This window comes from Gymnogyps californianus, chromosome 5 (genome assembly GCF_018139145.2).
Source record: "Gymnogyps californianus isolate 813 chromosome 5, ASM1813914v2, whole genome shotgun sequence".
NCBI classification, from domain to species: domain Eukaryota; kingdom Metazoa; phylum Chordata; class Aves; order Accipitriformes; family Cathartidae; genus Gymnogyps; species Gymnogyps californianus.
The window spans coordinates 12501162-12518723 of record NC_059475.1 but is presented as its reverse complement, the minus strand read 5'-3'; the positions used below and the strand labels follow the sequence as shown (position 1 = coordinate 12518723).

Genomic DNA, 17562 nt, shown 5'->3' with positions numbered 1-17562 from the left:
ATGGTTTACTTTCACATCTCATCTTCTGCTTAGTTATTTAGTTATCTGGTAAGATACCTAAAATAGGAAGCTATTTGGTTTGGATGTTTATCCCATATATATCTAGTATTCCAGCCCTGAGAAAGTTGTAAGTAGAGATAAACAGTAATCCTGTACAAAACTAATATCAGGATACAGAATTTCTGTATAACCCTCACAGGCCCACGCTAAGCAAAACTCAATGAAAGAATTTTGTAAAAGAATTCTGAGTGGACTGGGATAACAGATACATACTAATGAACTGAAATGCTGCCTGATTTTCCTAAATAGAGGTGGAAGAGTGCTACTGAAATGTTCCCACATTTCTAGCAATTTTTATAGGTGACTTTCCTTCTTAAGAACTGCCCTTTTAAGAAGCATAAATTTATTGTTTGTACCAAATATTTTGTGAAACCTTCTTTCCCACATACATCAAAACATACATTGGAAAAATAAGCACAGGCTATAAAAATTATTTATAACAGTTAAATTACCCAAATTATCTTTCTTTATTCTGATAGCAAATCTCAAATCGTAATTTGATGTGAAGGAGAAATTATTTGCAACTGCTGATTTATTTAAGTAATCAAAAATAGATACTGCAATTTACCAGCTCTTCAAATTGATTCATACATGCTAAACTGTCTGAAAGTAAAGAAGGATTTCTGTTCAGCCACGAAACTTCAGAAAGAGCGTTAAAAAGTTTTCAAACAACCCAATTTGTTTTTAAAATTTCACGTTAGAAATCAGGAAAACTATTACAACAAAGAAATATTAACTTTTCTGACCACAGATTCAAAGCTGTGGCAGGATGAATAGAAAGCAAAGTTATAACCATGACTTTTTAGAGACTATGGGAAATGATTCTGCATATAAGCTAATTAGCAAAGTATGTACTGTAATAGTGAAGTGGCACATCAAAATGAAATTACTATATTTATTCCCTCATTGTCAATCTCAACAATTTAAGAACTGTCTGGGAATAAAGCCTGAACAACCTTGACGTTAATGACAGCCTTTTTATGGGATTTAGCCATGTTACCTAGGTAACATCAGAAACCTGGTATGGTGATGTCCACTTACAGATACCAGCATATCACAGAACCTGACCTTGACATCTTAATCTTTATTTACTCATAGGCACAACATGCAAATCAGAATTCTGGAAAATACAAAGGTATATGCTAAAGGTATGAAATCGGTACATTTCACTTCCACCAACACATGAAGCATATGAAAACACTTAATGACTTTTTACCTTGATGATGGATATTTTTGTTATCTTTGCAGCTACATATAAAACAGCAAGTCTCAAGTGATCTGAATCAAACTACAATGACAAATTTCAGATAAATACACGGCTTATTTATTTACATAAAATTTTAAAAGCAAGTATTTCACTTGTAGCTAAGAATAAAGCCAACAGATAGGCAAAATAGAGAATTAAGCCCACAAAATTATGAGCAGCTGCAATATGAAAAAGAACAGTATAACATATGGGAAAGACTGCCATGTGTAATGGATTGGAAAATATTCTTAGTAGAAATACTGCAAATGAAATCCTGATGGAGCAAATGGATACTCATAATTTGACTGGATTCATTTAAAGCAAAAAATGTCCTTTAAAAAAAAGAATGCACAGCGAGAGTAATACCATTATGATCCTTAGAAAGAAAATCTCTAAGAATGAGAAGAGTATTGTCATTCTTGAACTGTACACAGGAAAAATGGTCAAGGATACACAAGAAACTGCAAACATATCTGTTTCCTGTCTAAGGACTACAAAGTCTTTCTCAAGGGACAAGAACAGAGGTGGCTGATCAGGATATTCAGTTAGAGCTATCTTCAGCCACTGTTGGTTGATATTCATGGAGCATAAACCCACAAATATTCAATTAAGAAAACTGTGAAACAGCATAACCGTGAAAAAATCTAAAAAGTCGCTTTATTTCCTTAAACTATCATATTTGGATTCTCTGCAAAACATTTAGCAATCTTTAAAAAGTCTTTCTTCGTGAAATTGTCTGAGATTTTCCTGACCTCCTGAGATAGTGATACCTCAGTCCACACTGCAACTAAATAGCAATACTTTAAACATGATTTGACAAGAACAAATATATGGAATGAAATTTCTATAGAACTGTTTTTCCTTTCCTCTCAGCACAAGTATTTACACTGAAGTTTTGAAATTTAAAGTTTTGCAAGGTCTTATGATTTAACTGCTACCAAGTTTGCTTTGGAATAATGAGAAAAGTTATTTCTGGATTCATACCAGCAAAAGTAGAAAGAAAAGTAATCTGTTCCGAGTAGGATCTGTTTCAGTATTTTCTATAAGCAATGGTAAGCTTCTTTTGTCTTTTTGAAATTTGTTTGTCTATTTCTTAGACATTTGCTTTTTGGAGTTTACATTTTGCTCATGTTTGGAAAACAGTAATTTGTTTTCAGTCTTCTGAGAGGTGTTTTCTGAAGTCCTACTATAAATAGAAAATTACTCTCTTCTCAAATATCTCAAAAGAAATTTTCACTTAACAGTTTAAAAAAATTTCACCTCACTGTTATAGAGCAAACAGTAATACATAATTTTATTATTTTTCATCTTATTTGAAAAACTTCCTTTTAAAAACCAGCTCATTAACTACAGCACTTTATCAAATACACAGCTTCAAGTTTCTTTAACAGTAGTATTTACTTATGTCAGATAACTTTTCTTTCTGAGATTTACAATTTGCTTAAAATGAACTACTGCATATTTTGTCTCATTAAAAGAGGCATTAGTAATACAAGTTCAGACTGCATAAAAAGTAAGCGAGCATCTTATTTTGTTGTTCTGTAAAACAGTGAACACTACAAGAAATATTGGTCACTGCCTCCCCACACATTTCAGAATCCTGTTTACTGACGGCTTGCATCACAGCACCAGCATTACACTGGTAGATGACAGAGCTCAGTGTACCCACACATGCCAAACAAATGTAAAAAAACTGAGCAGCATGTACTGAAAGAATAGTTTATCATTACCTGACTGCAAGCTGCTCTGACGGCTGTCATTGAAAGGGATGGTCTTATCCCACCCACACGCTGCTGCTGCTTTCTTTACACCTGCATTAAAGCTCACAAGAGTCCAAGGTGAGCTAGTTCAAGCTGGAAGAGGGATGGATCTGTTCTTATGGCAGCACTTGGCTATTCGACTGATTTTAGCACAGCATCAAACCACAACCTGAGACTGCTGGCAGAAAACAGATGTGACTCTCCTTCCTTCCATCCTCCAAATCTTTTCTGTTAACTTGGTGAGATAAAATAGCTCAGCACGGGTGAGCAAAGCACCACTTCAGCACAGCAGACGGAGCAGGACTGTACAACTGGAAATGGACATTCACAAATGGGATCGGCTGCCTGGCAGTTTATGCTGCAGGGGAAATGAAGCCTCAGTGACTGTCCACAGAGTGCAGTTACTTGGGAGCGCAGAGAGTCCCTGTACAAAATTCACTATCACAATATTCCTTTATGTTCAACAGCATCTAAAGGAATACTTTCTTTTTGTTCTGCTGTTGCAGCAGTAAGGGCCCATTAGCAGTAAATGCCATATCAAACCCCTTGGTAATCTAATTTGTTCTTTCACAGACTACACAAATCTACTTGGAAAGCTTGAACGGCAAATTCTCTTTTGCTGAGTTATAGAGCTAATCGCAGTCCACCGGCCATTGGGATTTAAACTGAAACTACAACATAAGCCAGCAGCATCCACTCATGCAGCATGTGGTGCCAGGTTCCATAGGCTGGAGAGTACACAATTTATTAAGATCAAAGACTGATTAGGAGTTTCTTGATTATATACTTCAACAAAAGTGTCTTAATTCAATTTAATCATACACGCTGCTGAATTCCAACAAAGGGTATATATGTTCCCATCACACGATATGTGACTTCTCATGCAAAGAAAAGGAAGTGAGTTGGGTAAGAAGTTTGTAAACAACCTGACAGAAGTAAAAAAGTTCTGGTTCATATCACTGAAGTCTCATAACAAACATGAGATGGGGAAAGGGCACCACATCAACACTTAGTGCATCCCCCAGTTTTAGGTATTACTGTACTGAAAATGTTGCATTTGGTCACTTCATATGCTGTGCAGATTAAACCTCTCATTGCTTAGCTGCTCTTACATTATTTCTGAACATAATGAAGTATTAAAATATAAACAATTCTTGCTCTATGTTGAAGACACTGGGATTTTCTTAGTCAACAAGTTGAAGTCAGCTCACGGGCTGACTGTGCAGTGACCCTTTCATAATGTTTCCCAGCCATACAAATACACATATATATTTATCAGGAATGTCTTTTCCCATTTATATAGTAATTCAATATAGTCATCTGTTGGCATAAAGTACACTACATGAGAGGCTGAACATTATATCTCCCCTAAACCAGAATCAAAATAATGAGAAACTATTACATTACAGAAAACATTCCTCGAAGTGTCAACAAATGTAGTCAAAAGCAAAAATTCTGGGTATTTTAATATATCCTGGATTTAGAAATATGGGACTAAAGGGTCTATAAACAGTGAAAGAGTCCAGCCTTTTGCTATCATGACTATATCAGACAATCCCAAATTGATAAAGCTTCATCTTAACTGTAGTGACACTGCTTGTCATTACTACTCACAACAGAAGGTATTTCAGAATTTTTCTCCTCCTACAGTTAGAAATCATCTTTTAACTTCCAGCCTTAATTGATTCATGACCTTTTTATATGAGTTTGTTCTTGATGCTCACCATTTTCTGTAGCTTAAGCATGTGTACCTACGAACTCCTCTCTCTGAACAATATTGATGTAAAAAGCAGCAAATGGTAATACATATGGTCTATATGATACGGAGCAAAAGAAAAGGATAAAATACAGCAGAAAAACCTAACGTTCAAAAAGCAGCCTTTAAAAGCCAATATGAACAATAATATGACCAACAATTTAAATATTCCTTTCAGATTTTATGTTATTTTGGGATTTATGTTTTCTAATGGAGGCTACACTTTTTAAGCAGTAGAACTACCTTTACTTTCATTCAGAATAAAAACGTAAAGCATAGCATGTCCTACAAGTATTGTGAGTTTAAAAATTAGCTATCTCAAAAGTTAGCTAATTTGAGGAACATCATAATTCAGTTTTTCTCTTTTTGATTGGATAGGTATTTTCTAATAATCATGGTAAAATTAATTATATTTTTAATGTTATATAATCTTATAAAATTTATATGAAAGTTATACGAAAATGACAACGCTGTGTACAAAGAGTCATTGGTTGGGTTTTTTTAAGTATAAAATGTCAAATATTACCTAAAAAATCTTAATCACAAAAGTAGTATGTTCTGGCTCTACTTCCTGTTGTTTTCCTGATATGATTCCATATAAGATCCATCTGCCTTCGGAACTATTTGAGGTATATCAGATGAGAGTGCAAATCTATAAAATAGTAACTGTCAATAAAAAATAAAGTCAAAGAGGCTTTAATAGGTAGCCATGCATACCCCTGTTCAGCAAATCAGGCTGAAAAAGAAAAATTGCTGTAGACTCGGGGGTCTTTTGAGAGAGCTGAACAAGAATGGGCTGAGCTATGTATCAAAGTGGACTGCTAAAGATTAAGCCATGCGCCAAAATATTACGTTTACAGACATTAAACTAAGAGCTTCTCACATCTTTTTGCCCACAGCCTGAAGAAATATTCATACTCCCAAACATTAATATGTATCAGTTGTTCCACAATCCGTGTCTACATGACCAACCTGATCTATCTCTAAAGTGGGCCTACTTAGAGTATTGGATCGGACCTTTTGACTTTCAGAGGTCTGTTCCAACCTAAATTATTTACAGTTCTAGAAAAGCTCCTCCATCATGGCAAGAGCCAAGGAATTCAGGCACCTAACCTCTCTGTGAAGGAGCAATTGCCAGATCATTCAAGACAACCAGCTTTACTTTCCCTAAGTGCAAACTACTGCAGATAACCTCACACCGACCATGACTGACGAGTGTTACTGCTTTAAGTTCACTCACCATAAATACCCAACCTAGCTGTGTACTGGGGTACCAGAGGAAATCTCTGGTTTTGATTATTCTTAAAAAGAAAAAAGGTAAAATTTATTTTAAGTTTTTAACAATAATATAAACAGAAGTAATTAGCAGCTAAACATGCTGTCCTGATTTCAGCTGGGATAGAGTTAATTTTCTTCCTAGTAGCTGGTACAGTGCTGTGTTTTGGATTTAGTGAGAGAATAATGTTGATAACACACTGATGTTTTAGTTGTTGCTAAGTAGCGCTTATCCTAAGTTAAGGATTTTTCAGCTTCCCATGCTCTGCCAGCAAGCAGGTGTGCAAGAAGCTGGGAGGGAGCATAGCCAGGGCAGCTGAGCCGAACTAGCCAAAGGGATATTCCATACTGTAGAACGTCATGCTCAGTATATAAGCAGGGGGGGGAGTTGGCCGGGAGGGGCGGATCACTACTCGGGCATCGGCCAGCGGGTGGTGAGCAACTGCATTGCGCATCACTGGTCTTTTTCCTTGAGTTTTATTTCTTTCTTCCCCCCCCGCCTTTTTTTGTTGTACTCCATGTCATTACTATTATTATTATTATATTTCATTATCATTATTGTTAGTATTACATTTTACTTTAGTTATTAAACCATTCTTATCTCAACCCACGAGTTTTACCTTTTTTCCCTGATTCTCCTCCCCATCCCACTGGGAGGGGGGAGGAGTGAGGGAGTGGCTGCGTGGTGCTTAGTTGCTGGCTGGGGTTAAACCACGACACACACATTATGATCTGTCACTTACCTAATGTTTTTTTATGAATAATTATCCCAGTGTTTAACTACAGACCAAGTACACCTATTTTATTGGAAAAACAAACTAGAAGCAAGTGTCATTCCTATATCATGCCACTAGCCCACGTGTATCCTTTGACTTATAGTCAAGCCAGCATTGAGTTATTGTATGTTGAACTCTACTGTCTTCTGAAATTGAAGAATTATTTAAGTAGTTCCATTCACAGTACTGGAAGTGAAATACTTTTAATACAATTGGGCTCTTTCTCAAACAACACTGTGTAGTCCAGAATGCAGTTCCTCTACCTGACTTACACATTCTAAAAAGCTAAAAGAACGAGCAACAGCAAAAGCTAAAGACTATCTGGAAGGAGCAACAAGGTAGTTTATGCTAGCTCAGCAAGAAGAAAGTAAAATTCCAGGATCACTGAGATCGGAGATTGAAACCAATATCCATAAGCGTAAGACTGCACAATTGGGTAGTGCTTCTGGGAGAGACAAAATATCTGCATCCTGCTTGCTACTGACTATCAGAAATGCAAAATGGTGTTTGGATCCAATTATTCTAGAAAATCTCCACCTCGCTATTTAAGCCTCCCCTTATCATAAAAGAAGAAAATAAGTTAAGGACTTATGATGGAGGGCACTTGGGGCAGTGTCTCACGATCTCGCGTGAGAGTGCACTCTTTTCCCAAGCATTCAGGTTCTCTTGCTCTTAAGCTACATGTGACGCTCAACTAAACTTTTCAGCCTCTCCCCTATATAGGATGCAGTTTAACCATAACAGCCTTGTAAATCACTCACCTTTGACAGCACTGCTAATATTGCACTCTTTTGGTATATACGTGTCTACTAATTTGCACCCTAAACTGTGACAGTCAGTAGACTACAAGATCTTCCTTTTCTTCAGCAAAGCAAAATACCTTGCACTTGAACTTTTCTGCTGTCTAGTGGTGTTGAGGTCTGACTCAGCACAGTGATTCTTTGTACTTAGAACTGAAACAAAAAATTACAGATGATCTCCACCAGATCATTTCTCTGCATTCTCCATAGGTCAACAGTTGCTGAACTGCGTGATGTTTATCTTTGTGATACATAAACAATCACACTCCAGTAGCTCACATCATAATTTCTGAGGTAGTGGGTTGGGAAGCAACAAAATGTTGGAAAGATTGTTAACAGATGAAGCCAGCTTTACTGTGGAATGCTGAAAGTCCAACCAGTGTGCATACTTTAAGATCAAGAAAGATCTCTTCCTCAGGATCAAACTACACCAGGCAGGTATTGGTGCATGACTACATCTCTTGTAGGACTTGCAAAGCTTGATTTCTAGTATCAAAGGGATCAAAACTTATTGTGAAGAACTAACATGAAAATACCAACTTTCTCAAGACTTTTAGAAGGTAAACAGTGAAAATTGAAAAACCATCAGCTGCCAGGGACCAGCAATGGCACACTGCTCTGTAACAGAAGGCAAGAGAGGTGCCAAGTATGGAAACAAGGTGGGAAGGGGCAGTGCCCTCACCAAGTGCTGAAGTCCCACAGTACCCAGAGAAAGATGAGTTGGGTAGGTCTGCTGACAGCAGCTAGGTTCAGCCAGAAGTCAAAATAGCCAGAGAAGCCCACAGTGACGAGGAAGGTCTGAGGTCAAGCCAGGAAGTCAAGTCAGCACGGCAGGGTCAGGATCAGGTCCAGCGATGGCAGCCAGGTCAGTCACAGTGATCACCAGGCAAGTCCACGGTCATGAAGAAGACCTGAGATCAAGCCAGGATGTCCAGTCCATGGGTGAGGATCTGGGACAGAGAGGTATGTTGCACAAGCATCGCTGCAACATGGCTCAGGCAAGGACCAAGGGCACGGCCTGAGCGTAAGTACAGCATCCAAGTGAAGAGGTCAACAGGCCCCTCCTTTTCACATCTTTCACACAGCTCTTTCCTCAACAGTCTGAGCCAAGGTTGCACAGCTGTGCTACATCAACGCTGACCTTGAGCACAGGCAGCTCGGCCCTCCAAGGAAGGGTTTGGGGGGCTGTTGATGCACTCAGGGACCTGACATCAGCTTTCAAAGGAAATACTTATAAGAACCAAGGACAGAGCCTGCTGAACAATCAGCCTAAGCAGAGACTACAAGTCTTCTGAGAGGAAAATGTATGCTGAATGTTATTGGCACAACTACAGAACCATTTAAAAAAATGTGGGTTTTAATAAGTTAACCAAAACTGTGAAGTGCAAGTCTGTCAGTTTAAAATCTCTCTGCATATACAAAAATCTACTTCCAAATATGGATGGAGTGGCATACCTTCATTAAAAAATAATTAAAATAATGCTGTTGTAATTAAGATCTTCCCCCAAACAAATTTTTGAACACACAAAACAATTTTAGTATATTCATTAACAAAAATATTTTAGAAAACCTCATCATTCATTAATTTCTAACAAATCAAATGACTGAAAAATGAGAAAATGAGAAAATACAGCATTTCTTTTACTTCTGTACACTTTGATAGTCCACCCAAAAAAATTATAAACAGGTATGACAGTTAACATATGATCCCATCATTTTGTTATGAATGGATTTATCACTGTATAACAGTAATGGGTTTTGGCTCCATGACTGTTTAAACCAATAAAAATCATCACTGTCAGTATCCCACCATAGAAACATGTGGAAAATCATTCACTTCTATTTGCTTGCTTAGTGTTAATTGATTAATTAATTAATTTTAAGCAGCTCTCTGTGGTATCAGAGAAGTATCTGCTCTGGTGCAAAAGAAAGGTAGGAACCTGCAAGTAGGGAGAAAGGGCAGATAATACTCCAAACTTCTCAGCCTCAAGTCACAGTGTTGAATTTTGGAATTGAATATCTGTATTAAAAAAATACATGTTACCAGTACTATTAATACTGGAGCGGAGCATTTTAAACTGCTTGTACTGAAGTACTTCCCTGCTTATCAACTCTGCCATCATCACACACATCTGCCCTAGTATTTATATTTTGTGCAACTGTAACAACCTTTAGAAGTTAACCAAAGAATCACTTCTGAGATCTGGAATTACTGACACTGCAGTCTTCAAATATATTATTTTTAAAGTACTTGTTTTAGAGGCTTCATATACTGCCTAATGGTATACGCACAATTTCTAGGTTAAAAATATTTTAAGATATATAAAAAGGCTGAAGGATAATGATGTTTAACACTTTCATATAAGTTACGTCATAGGTTGGACAAATGAAAGAGAAGCGTGCCAAGCAACCTGGCTCAACCTAGCATTGCCATTCATCTTCATCCTGTTCCAGCTATTTAATCTCTATTCTACACAGCCCTGAATTCAAAAGCACCTTTATCTTGTGTCTTCATCCAGAAGATTCAAAGTATAATTTACTTCAAAGTTTCATTTTTGCCACTTAAAAAATTACTTTCTTTGTAACACTGAAAGTCAGTCTGAGTTCTACTGAAAATACTTGAGTGGTAAATTAAAGATATGAGGAGGAAAACGAGCACAGACAAATGAAATGGAACAGAAGAAATAAGGGGATAGGAAAACAGCCCAGATAAGAGACTAAACAAGAACGAAAGGAAGGAAAACTCTTTGGCCTTTGATTATGTGTTTGGAAAGTAGGGGGAAACATTAATTCTTCAGGAAAATAAATTTTCATAATTGTTCTGCTCAGCTTAGCAGTGTGATTCATGCTACCAGTTCTTGAAACATGCTGTCGTGGTTTAACCCCAGCAAAAACTAAAAGTGCTGGTTAAACCTTAGGTTCTTGTTTTGCTGCTCAGGTCCCTAATATAATTTTGTGTCCTAGGTTCTTTGGAAAAACTGCTTGTTGGGGAGATGGAGGTGTATGTCTCCGATACAAATGACTGAATATGGCAGTGACGATTAACCATACTGATTGCAGAATGGAGAAGGCAAGTAGGGTTGGGGTTTGGAGAAATGAAAAGAGCTTAAGGCAGAAACACAGGAACGTATTGTTAATAAAGTGAGAGAGAAGAGAAATATAATCAAAATCTCCTGTGAGCCTGAAGGCTACTGTGTTTTGAAGCTTTTATAGACACCTACCATCTTACTAACAGACAATGAGAAACAGAAGAGTATTGAAAGTCCTCTAGCTACCACAGATCATTTTTAAAAGTGACTTTATGATTACTGTTTTTCCAGCTAATCCTTGTGGATGAAATAATTTTTAGGTGTAGTGATCCAGCTACAGGCCTGGCTTTTGTCACATTATTCTCATATATTAATTTTTTTTAAATAAAAAAAGAATGCATGATTTAAAATGTCAAACACTGCTGTTCCTTATTATTAAGCTTAAAACCTTTGGGGATGTTTTTCCCAACTGTAGTTTAATGCCTAAGTAAAAATAAGGTCTATTTCCAGATATGCTGCAAACTTGGTAATACAGGGAGGGTCATCCACTGACACAGTATCATCCTGCCAAGCAGAAAAAGTATGATGAGATTACTATTGCACAATATTTCTCAAAATAAATGTTGAAATTACTTTTGTATCTATTCATAGTGGTAAATTTTGTCTTGCTGCCCATCTTCCTCAGAGAGAGCGCTATTTTTAAAAAGGTGATTTATACAGTTCACAAATATTTTTCTAGCTAGTCTTCAATTTTCTATTAATAATTTAAATAGGATTAAGTGACTTGTACCACAAGAGAAGTAACTGAATATGTCATTACTTGACAGCCTAGTCAATATTTGTGTCCTAAACACAAGCATTTGATGGGATAACAGCTGTCATTAAAGTAACTATCAAACACCACACTGGACAACAGAAGTAGAATGCTTTTGCCCAGGCTGGTAGAGACAAATACGCATTAAGCTCCTGTTCAAATGGAACGAGAGAAATAGAGCAAGTGTGAATATTGTTACAAAAACCACACAAAACTTCTGACAGGCTCAACTATCATCTCCAGAGGAAAGGATTAGGCTTATCTTAGAAAAATAAACTTTTTCAAAGGGATGAGCTAATAGGTTCTACCACATCCTTCCAGACTCGCTGCCTTTAACTCTTCATAAGACTACATGGAAAGTGAGAATAAATGAGAATTTATTTAAAACAGCCTGTTCATATTTCCAAGTCCTCTTTTTATATTCCACAATCATTGCAAACAGACATATGTAGCTGTATTAACCACTTTTTTTTAGTAAATCCGAACAGAAATTTAGCATTAACAAACTTTGGCCTTAAGACAACGATGACAGTCCACCAACTACATGTGAAAGGAACTGTGTGCTATTCTGTAAAGTGATGTACACTATGAAAACACAAACATTTTTTAATTTGTGTCCTTAGAGATTACAAGGCGATTCTACCATTGTGCTATATCCCCAGATACTTAGACACAAAAACTTTGAAAGGGACATCAGCTGGGAACTGAGGCACATTTGCAAAAAAAACAAAAAGAAGGAAAAAAACAAAAGCAAGCAGTGGTCAGAAATAGGAGATGGGAAAAGTAAGCCTCTTTTGCAACGGGTTCAAGTAGCTGCTTAAAAAAAAAAAAAACCCAAACCCAAAACAAACCTACTTGCCAACTTATTTGCCTATTCCTTAACTCATTTCAGGCCTGTTCCCAAGCAATGACTACTGTCCTCATCACACCAAAGAACAGGAGAGAAACAGGAAGAAGACCTACACAAGACCATTAGACAAGCTCTTCCTAATAGTTTCGATAGTCTTGTAAAAGACAAAATTATGCCACAACAGAAAAGAAGGGGTATTGAGACAATTCTTTTTTTTCTACGAACTCGTATGATCTCTTCAGGGAAACATGATATAAGCCTATAGCTTCTCTTTGTGAAGATTTGTCAAGTTTTATAATCACATACTTTCTTCAGTCTCTCTCTTCCTCAGGCCAGCTGAAGTGTCACTAACCAGAATTGTGAGCAATGAGCAAGTTTTCCTTCCGTATCTCCCTTTCTCTCCCCCTCCTTCTGCTGATTTTCGTATCCTTCTGTGCACCATAACTGGAAACGGCACCTGGTAAGCATCGGCTTACTGACTCTTGTACTTCTTACAACCCACCAAAAAGCAAGAAAGACTGGACCTCCAAACATTTACTGGAACTCAGAGGAAGAAAAGGTGGCAGAAGAGCAGCAAAACCATAGAAACCAGACTGTTTACAGCAAGAAGGCTAATGGAGAATGGGAAAAGAAAGATGAGATGGTAGACAAAATAAGGGGTATAAATATTGGAAAGCATATATGAGCTAATAAGGAATTACACAATTTCAAAATATGAAGGTAAAGGATCGATTGCTAGCACAACAATCTAGGATTTTGTTGTTACACTGTGCTGGTTACACTCCAAACTTCAGTACTCTGCTACAGTAATCTTTAGGAAGTTACATGACATCCATCTGTATATATTTACCCATTAACAAAATATGGTTAATAATATTAACTTAAATCCTATGTGTGTGAAAGCAATTTTAAATTGTTATATGGACGTTTTATAATTCAGTTTTATACACGCGTGAAATTAAAAAAAGCTCTCTGCAAACATGCTCTTACTAAGAATCCAGGAGGAAAGATGGTCCTCAGTTTCCTCTTCCACATTTACATTCCCACTCCGTCTTTACAGAGTTTCCCTCTATAAATCCGATGCATACAATGACTTGTCAGATTATTTGCTTTCATTGCCTTCCTCAGACTGGTCCTGTGACAAAGCACTACAATCCCAATTTGCCATACAAAAGCCAAGTGTCACAAGACATGTTAGCTAGCCTATCTAAGCACTAGCTAAAAGCCTTGCTTTCTTTGACATTTTCAGAAATGCGAGTTTATAGCAACCTTCACTACAATTGCCCAAAATAAACTGCCTCAACTTAGGTATCACATACCGTACTTACAGAACAAACATACCATAACATATGGTATATCATACCGTACTTATGGTACCTCACACCACATTTTATATCTTCAGAAAAGGGGAAAAGTTGTTGGGCCTATCCATGTTTAAAACATTGCCTGCAATCTGATCAAAGTAATCTTAATGAATCTTGACATAATAAGCCAAGTAAAACCTCAGGGACTGCGGTGAGGATAAGTAGCATCTATACCATGTTAGCCGCGTTTTTTAATTTAAATTGCTATCAACAAAATAATAATAATAAAGATCCTTTCGGAATAATATTCTTTTTGGGAGGATACAATTAAATCTTATCAGTAGTAGATGGCATTGTGCTCATCAGATCTGATACTCTTTCCTGTGACATAAGCTCTTACTCCTCTTCACTATTCTTTTTCCAGTTTGCATCCATTCTTATCGTTCATTTATGAGAAGAATGGATGACAACACATATTCTGAGGCCATTTGATTACTTGAGACTAAACACGAAGTTCACAGGTTTAGAAAAGATTTATTAATCGCACCCTTACCCATGGCTGCTACAAGTTTGTGCTTCAAAGTCACTTCATAAACCAATGGAAAGAAGACTAACAGAGTGTTAAAATTTAATGAGAGACACGAGATTAGTATTGCGATACCCAGGTAACAGTGACATGACGTTGTAATTGTAATGAACAAGTAAGCATTTGATGAGGATTGCATTAGATCATCTTCTTGAAAGATAAGGAATAATAGATAACAACAGAATAATATGAATTCCACATAGTTACCAATATCAGTACATGGTATCTTTTCTACTAACCTTTTCAGTTACACTAGTTTTATTATTAACCTCCTTGGTTTTCTTTGTAGTTTGTATGGTATCCAAGGGGTGGGCAAACTTTTTAGATGAATGTTTTTGTAATAAAACAGAGGCCAGGCTCGCTTCTGCTCACAGTACACTTACAGATACTAGATAACAATGGAGATAACTTACCACAGGCAGGATGTACAAAAAGGTTATATGAATGTCTGATTAGGGAATAAAAGCACTATTAGTCACTCTTTCATTCAAAAGAAATTAATATTTACCATGTAGCTTTCTCGGTACATGATTTGAACTGAATGAGAACAGAACATACCTCATTCTCTAATTTAAAAAAAGAATTTTTTTTCAAAGCAGACCTAGACATACCCAGTTGCTGAAAGAGAAGAGCCACACTGGTGCCTGTAACAGGAAGGCTATCATGTAGAGGAGTCTGTATCAGTTGTCGGTCTCCAGCTCCCAAAGAAAACAATTTCTGTAGAAAGAATTTTTTTTAATTGAGTATAAATTTAATTTATATAGAATAAAGAAGCTGTTGTCATACAGATAAGTGATTCATCCTGCAAAAATTATTTATTTTGTATATAGAAGTTTAAAGTCAGTAAGAATAATTGAATTGACCAATAGAGATCTGAAATATTATATTGATGTCTCCTTGAATGTACAGCCTTCCTTGTACATTGGTAGTACACTGAATGGCAGTGCCTTCCTTGCATTTCCATTGAATTAGTTAAATAGTTATGGCTTTGAAGGCATTCAATATTACATTTTTAATAATACATTAAAAAATCTTTCAGAAAAAAACCCACCAGTTTAAAACCCATTCAAATCAGAAAAATATATATTATTTTCTAACTGAATTTCTTTGACATCTACTGTCTGCATGCATGTTTTAAGTATGAACATACTTGTGATATATGGGTATTGAAGAGGACACTTCTGCTACTCCTACGTTCCAGCTCTGCATATTAAAGTAGAATTAAAACTTCGGCTACCTTTCCAGCACAAGAACATACCTCCCTTGAGGGAGACAGGAAATGGGAGTGAAAGGAATGCACTTGTGTATCACATCCCAAAAAGCATTGTAACTGCAAAATAATCTTGCTTTCCTCTGAGTAAATCCACATGACATTCATGCAGTGGATGATTTCAAGCAGTTACCTCTAACCACCAACTACCATGGGGTGGGGGACATTTCTATACAAGCAGTTAAGTGTGGTACAACTCCACTCTGTACGGCAGCAAAGATGTTGAATGTATGAAGGTAGGAAGCTCTAGTTGCTGTACAGCAGATGTTTGAAACCAAAATGCTCCACAGTAAAACCAAGCAAGTCCCTGAGCTGTAGCAGAGATGCTCTTCCCCAGCACTTTAGCAGCAGACCGGAATGCAGGTCAATAACTAATTTTGCAGTTGATTATTTCAACAGTGGACATATGAATAACCCAGGAGGCTCCTCAAGGACTTCTGGAGATAAACATCAGAAGAGTGTTCCCATTCTAAGATATATAATTCAGATTTAGCCCTGGAAGTATGAAGCTTAAGAAAGAAAAGAGAAAAACTTAATTTATGATTAAAATGATAGTTTGACACTAGCAAATTTAAGTTCGAGCTCAAAGAACATTTATTTGAAGAGAGAAAGCAGAAGGGAGAATAGCTAGAGGAGCATGACTTTTCCTCCCTCTTCTAGCAGAGGAAACGGCCACTGGGGAAAGCCATACGGGGCGGGGGGGGGGAGAGGATAGAAAAGGAGCCAGAAGTTCAAGTGGATCACCAAAACCTGTAATATGAGGTTCAAATACCACTAGAAAAGAGGCTTTCTGATGAGGAGACACAATCTAATTACTCCCCTTCAAAACCAAAAGGCTTGGGATGCAAAAACACAGAGACATGATTGCCTGGAGAGCAACAAGGTAGATCTTGACTAAACTGAGAGGACATTTTGCCACTTATAGCACTGATAGAAATTCCAAAGCAGCCACGGCTATGGGAAAAACAGAAAATTAGGGATTTGTAGGATTTCAAGAAGGTTGATAATCCATAGGTTGGGTGAGAAGTGTGAGAAAACGTGTATGAAATTGACTTTAAAATATTGCCATTTGCATACTTAGTTTCCAGGTATGTTTCATGATAAGGACTACAGTTTCCCAGTAGTGTCGCAGCATAAAGTGAAGGCCAAGCAAATAAGACCCAACTGGCTTGTCAGAAACCCACAAATGTATAGGAATAATTTCTTTCAAATAAATCAACAAACCAACCTGACTTTCTGCTCACAGAAAGCATAGGTAAAAAGCAGAAAGAAGTGTATTAGCTGGAAAACTTTTTTATTATTTTTGAATGCATGGGCTACCTGGAATATTTAATTACCTCTGAGAAAACCACGTTCAACTTCCTTTTTTAGCATTTTTTTTTAATTTTATGAAAATAGAAATTTAAAAGAGTTACCAAAGAAAAGACCAGTGGAATCCTGAAATGCATCAAGGAAAAGACACAGGTAAATGAACTAAAGTGAAAGACATGTTAAAAAATGGCAAAGAAAAAAAGCCTTTAAAAATCTGTAGCAAGCAGAAATATTCCTGAACACACATTATTATTAAAAACTAAACTCATACAAACTGCTTGATTTGTTACTGTGCCTTGTAAAAAGCCAACTCAGTGACAAAATCAACCCTTTGACCTTATCCTGGAATGGAATTTTTGCTGTCTTTAGAAGACAGGCCACAGGGAAAGCACTCACAGGCCACAGGGAAAGCACTCAGCTGAACTATGATCTTTTTTTCTTCAAAAATATTTCAAGAATTTATTTTTTGTTTTCTCCATAAATTAAATTAACTGGAAAAATACTCTTTTTTTCCATTTACCTGAGACCCTCCAGAAGCAGGGACAAGGCATGAACACAGATTTGCAATGAGAGTCTCCAGTGACACATTCAGGCTGTCCACATACACGGTATAGATCAGGCCAAGGCAAGCCTATAAAGGTAGACAAAAATATATGAGACTGCTATACAGGGAAGGCAAATGTCAAATTACTTAAAGATCTATGTATGTAATTTTTAAAAAATAA

At 36.8% G+C, this 17562-nt stretch overlaps 1 protein-coding gene across 2 annotated transcripts in view; it reads right to left on the bottom strand.

The window, feature by feature from the left end:
• Positions 1 to 17562, bottom strand: part of SBF2 (SET binding factor 2) — a 279067-nt gene that overhangs the window by 129893 nt on the left and 131612 nt on the right. For both annotated transcript variants that reach the window (XM_050896977.1, XM_050896976.1), the window contains exons 5-6: positions 17358 to 17468; positions 14868 to 14973 (exon numbers count right to left, since the gene is read on the bottom strand). In XM_050896977.1, coding sequence (XP_050752934.1) covers positions 14868 to 14973; positions 17358 to 17468 — 217 coding nt within the window. The remainder of the gene's footprint in view (positions 1 to 14867; positions 14974 to 17357; positions 17469 to 17562) is intronic.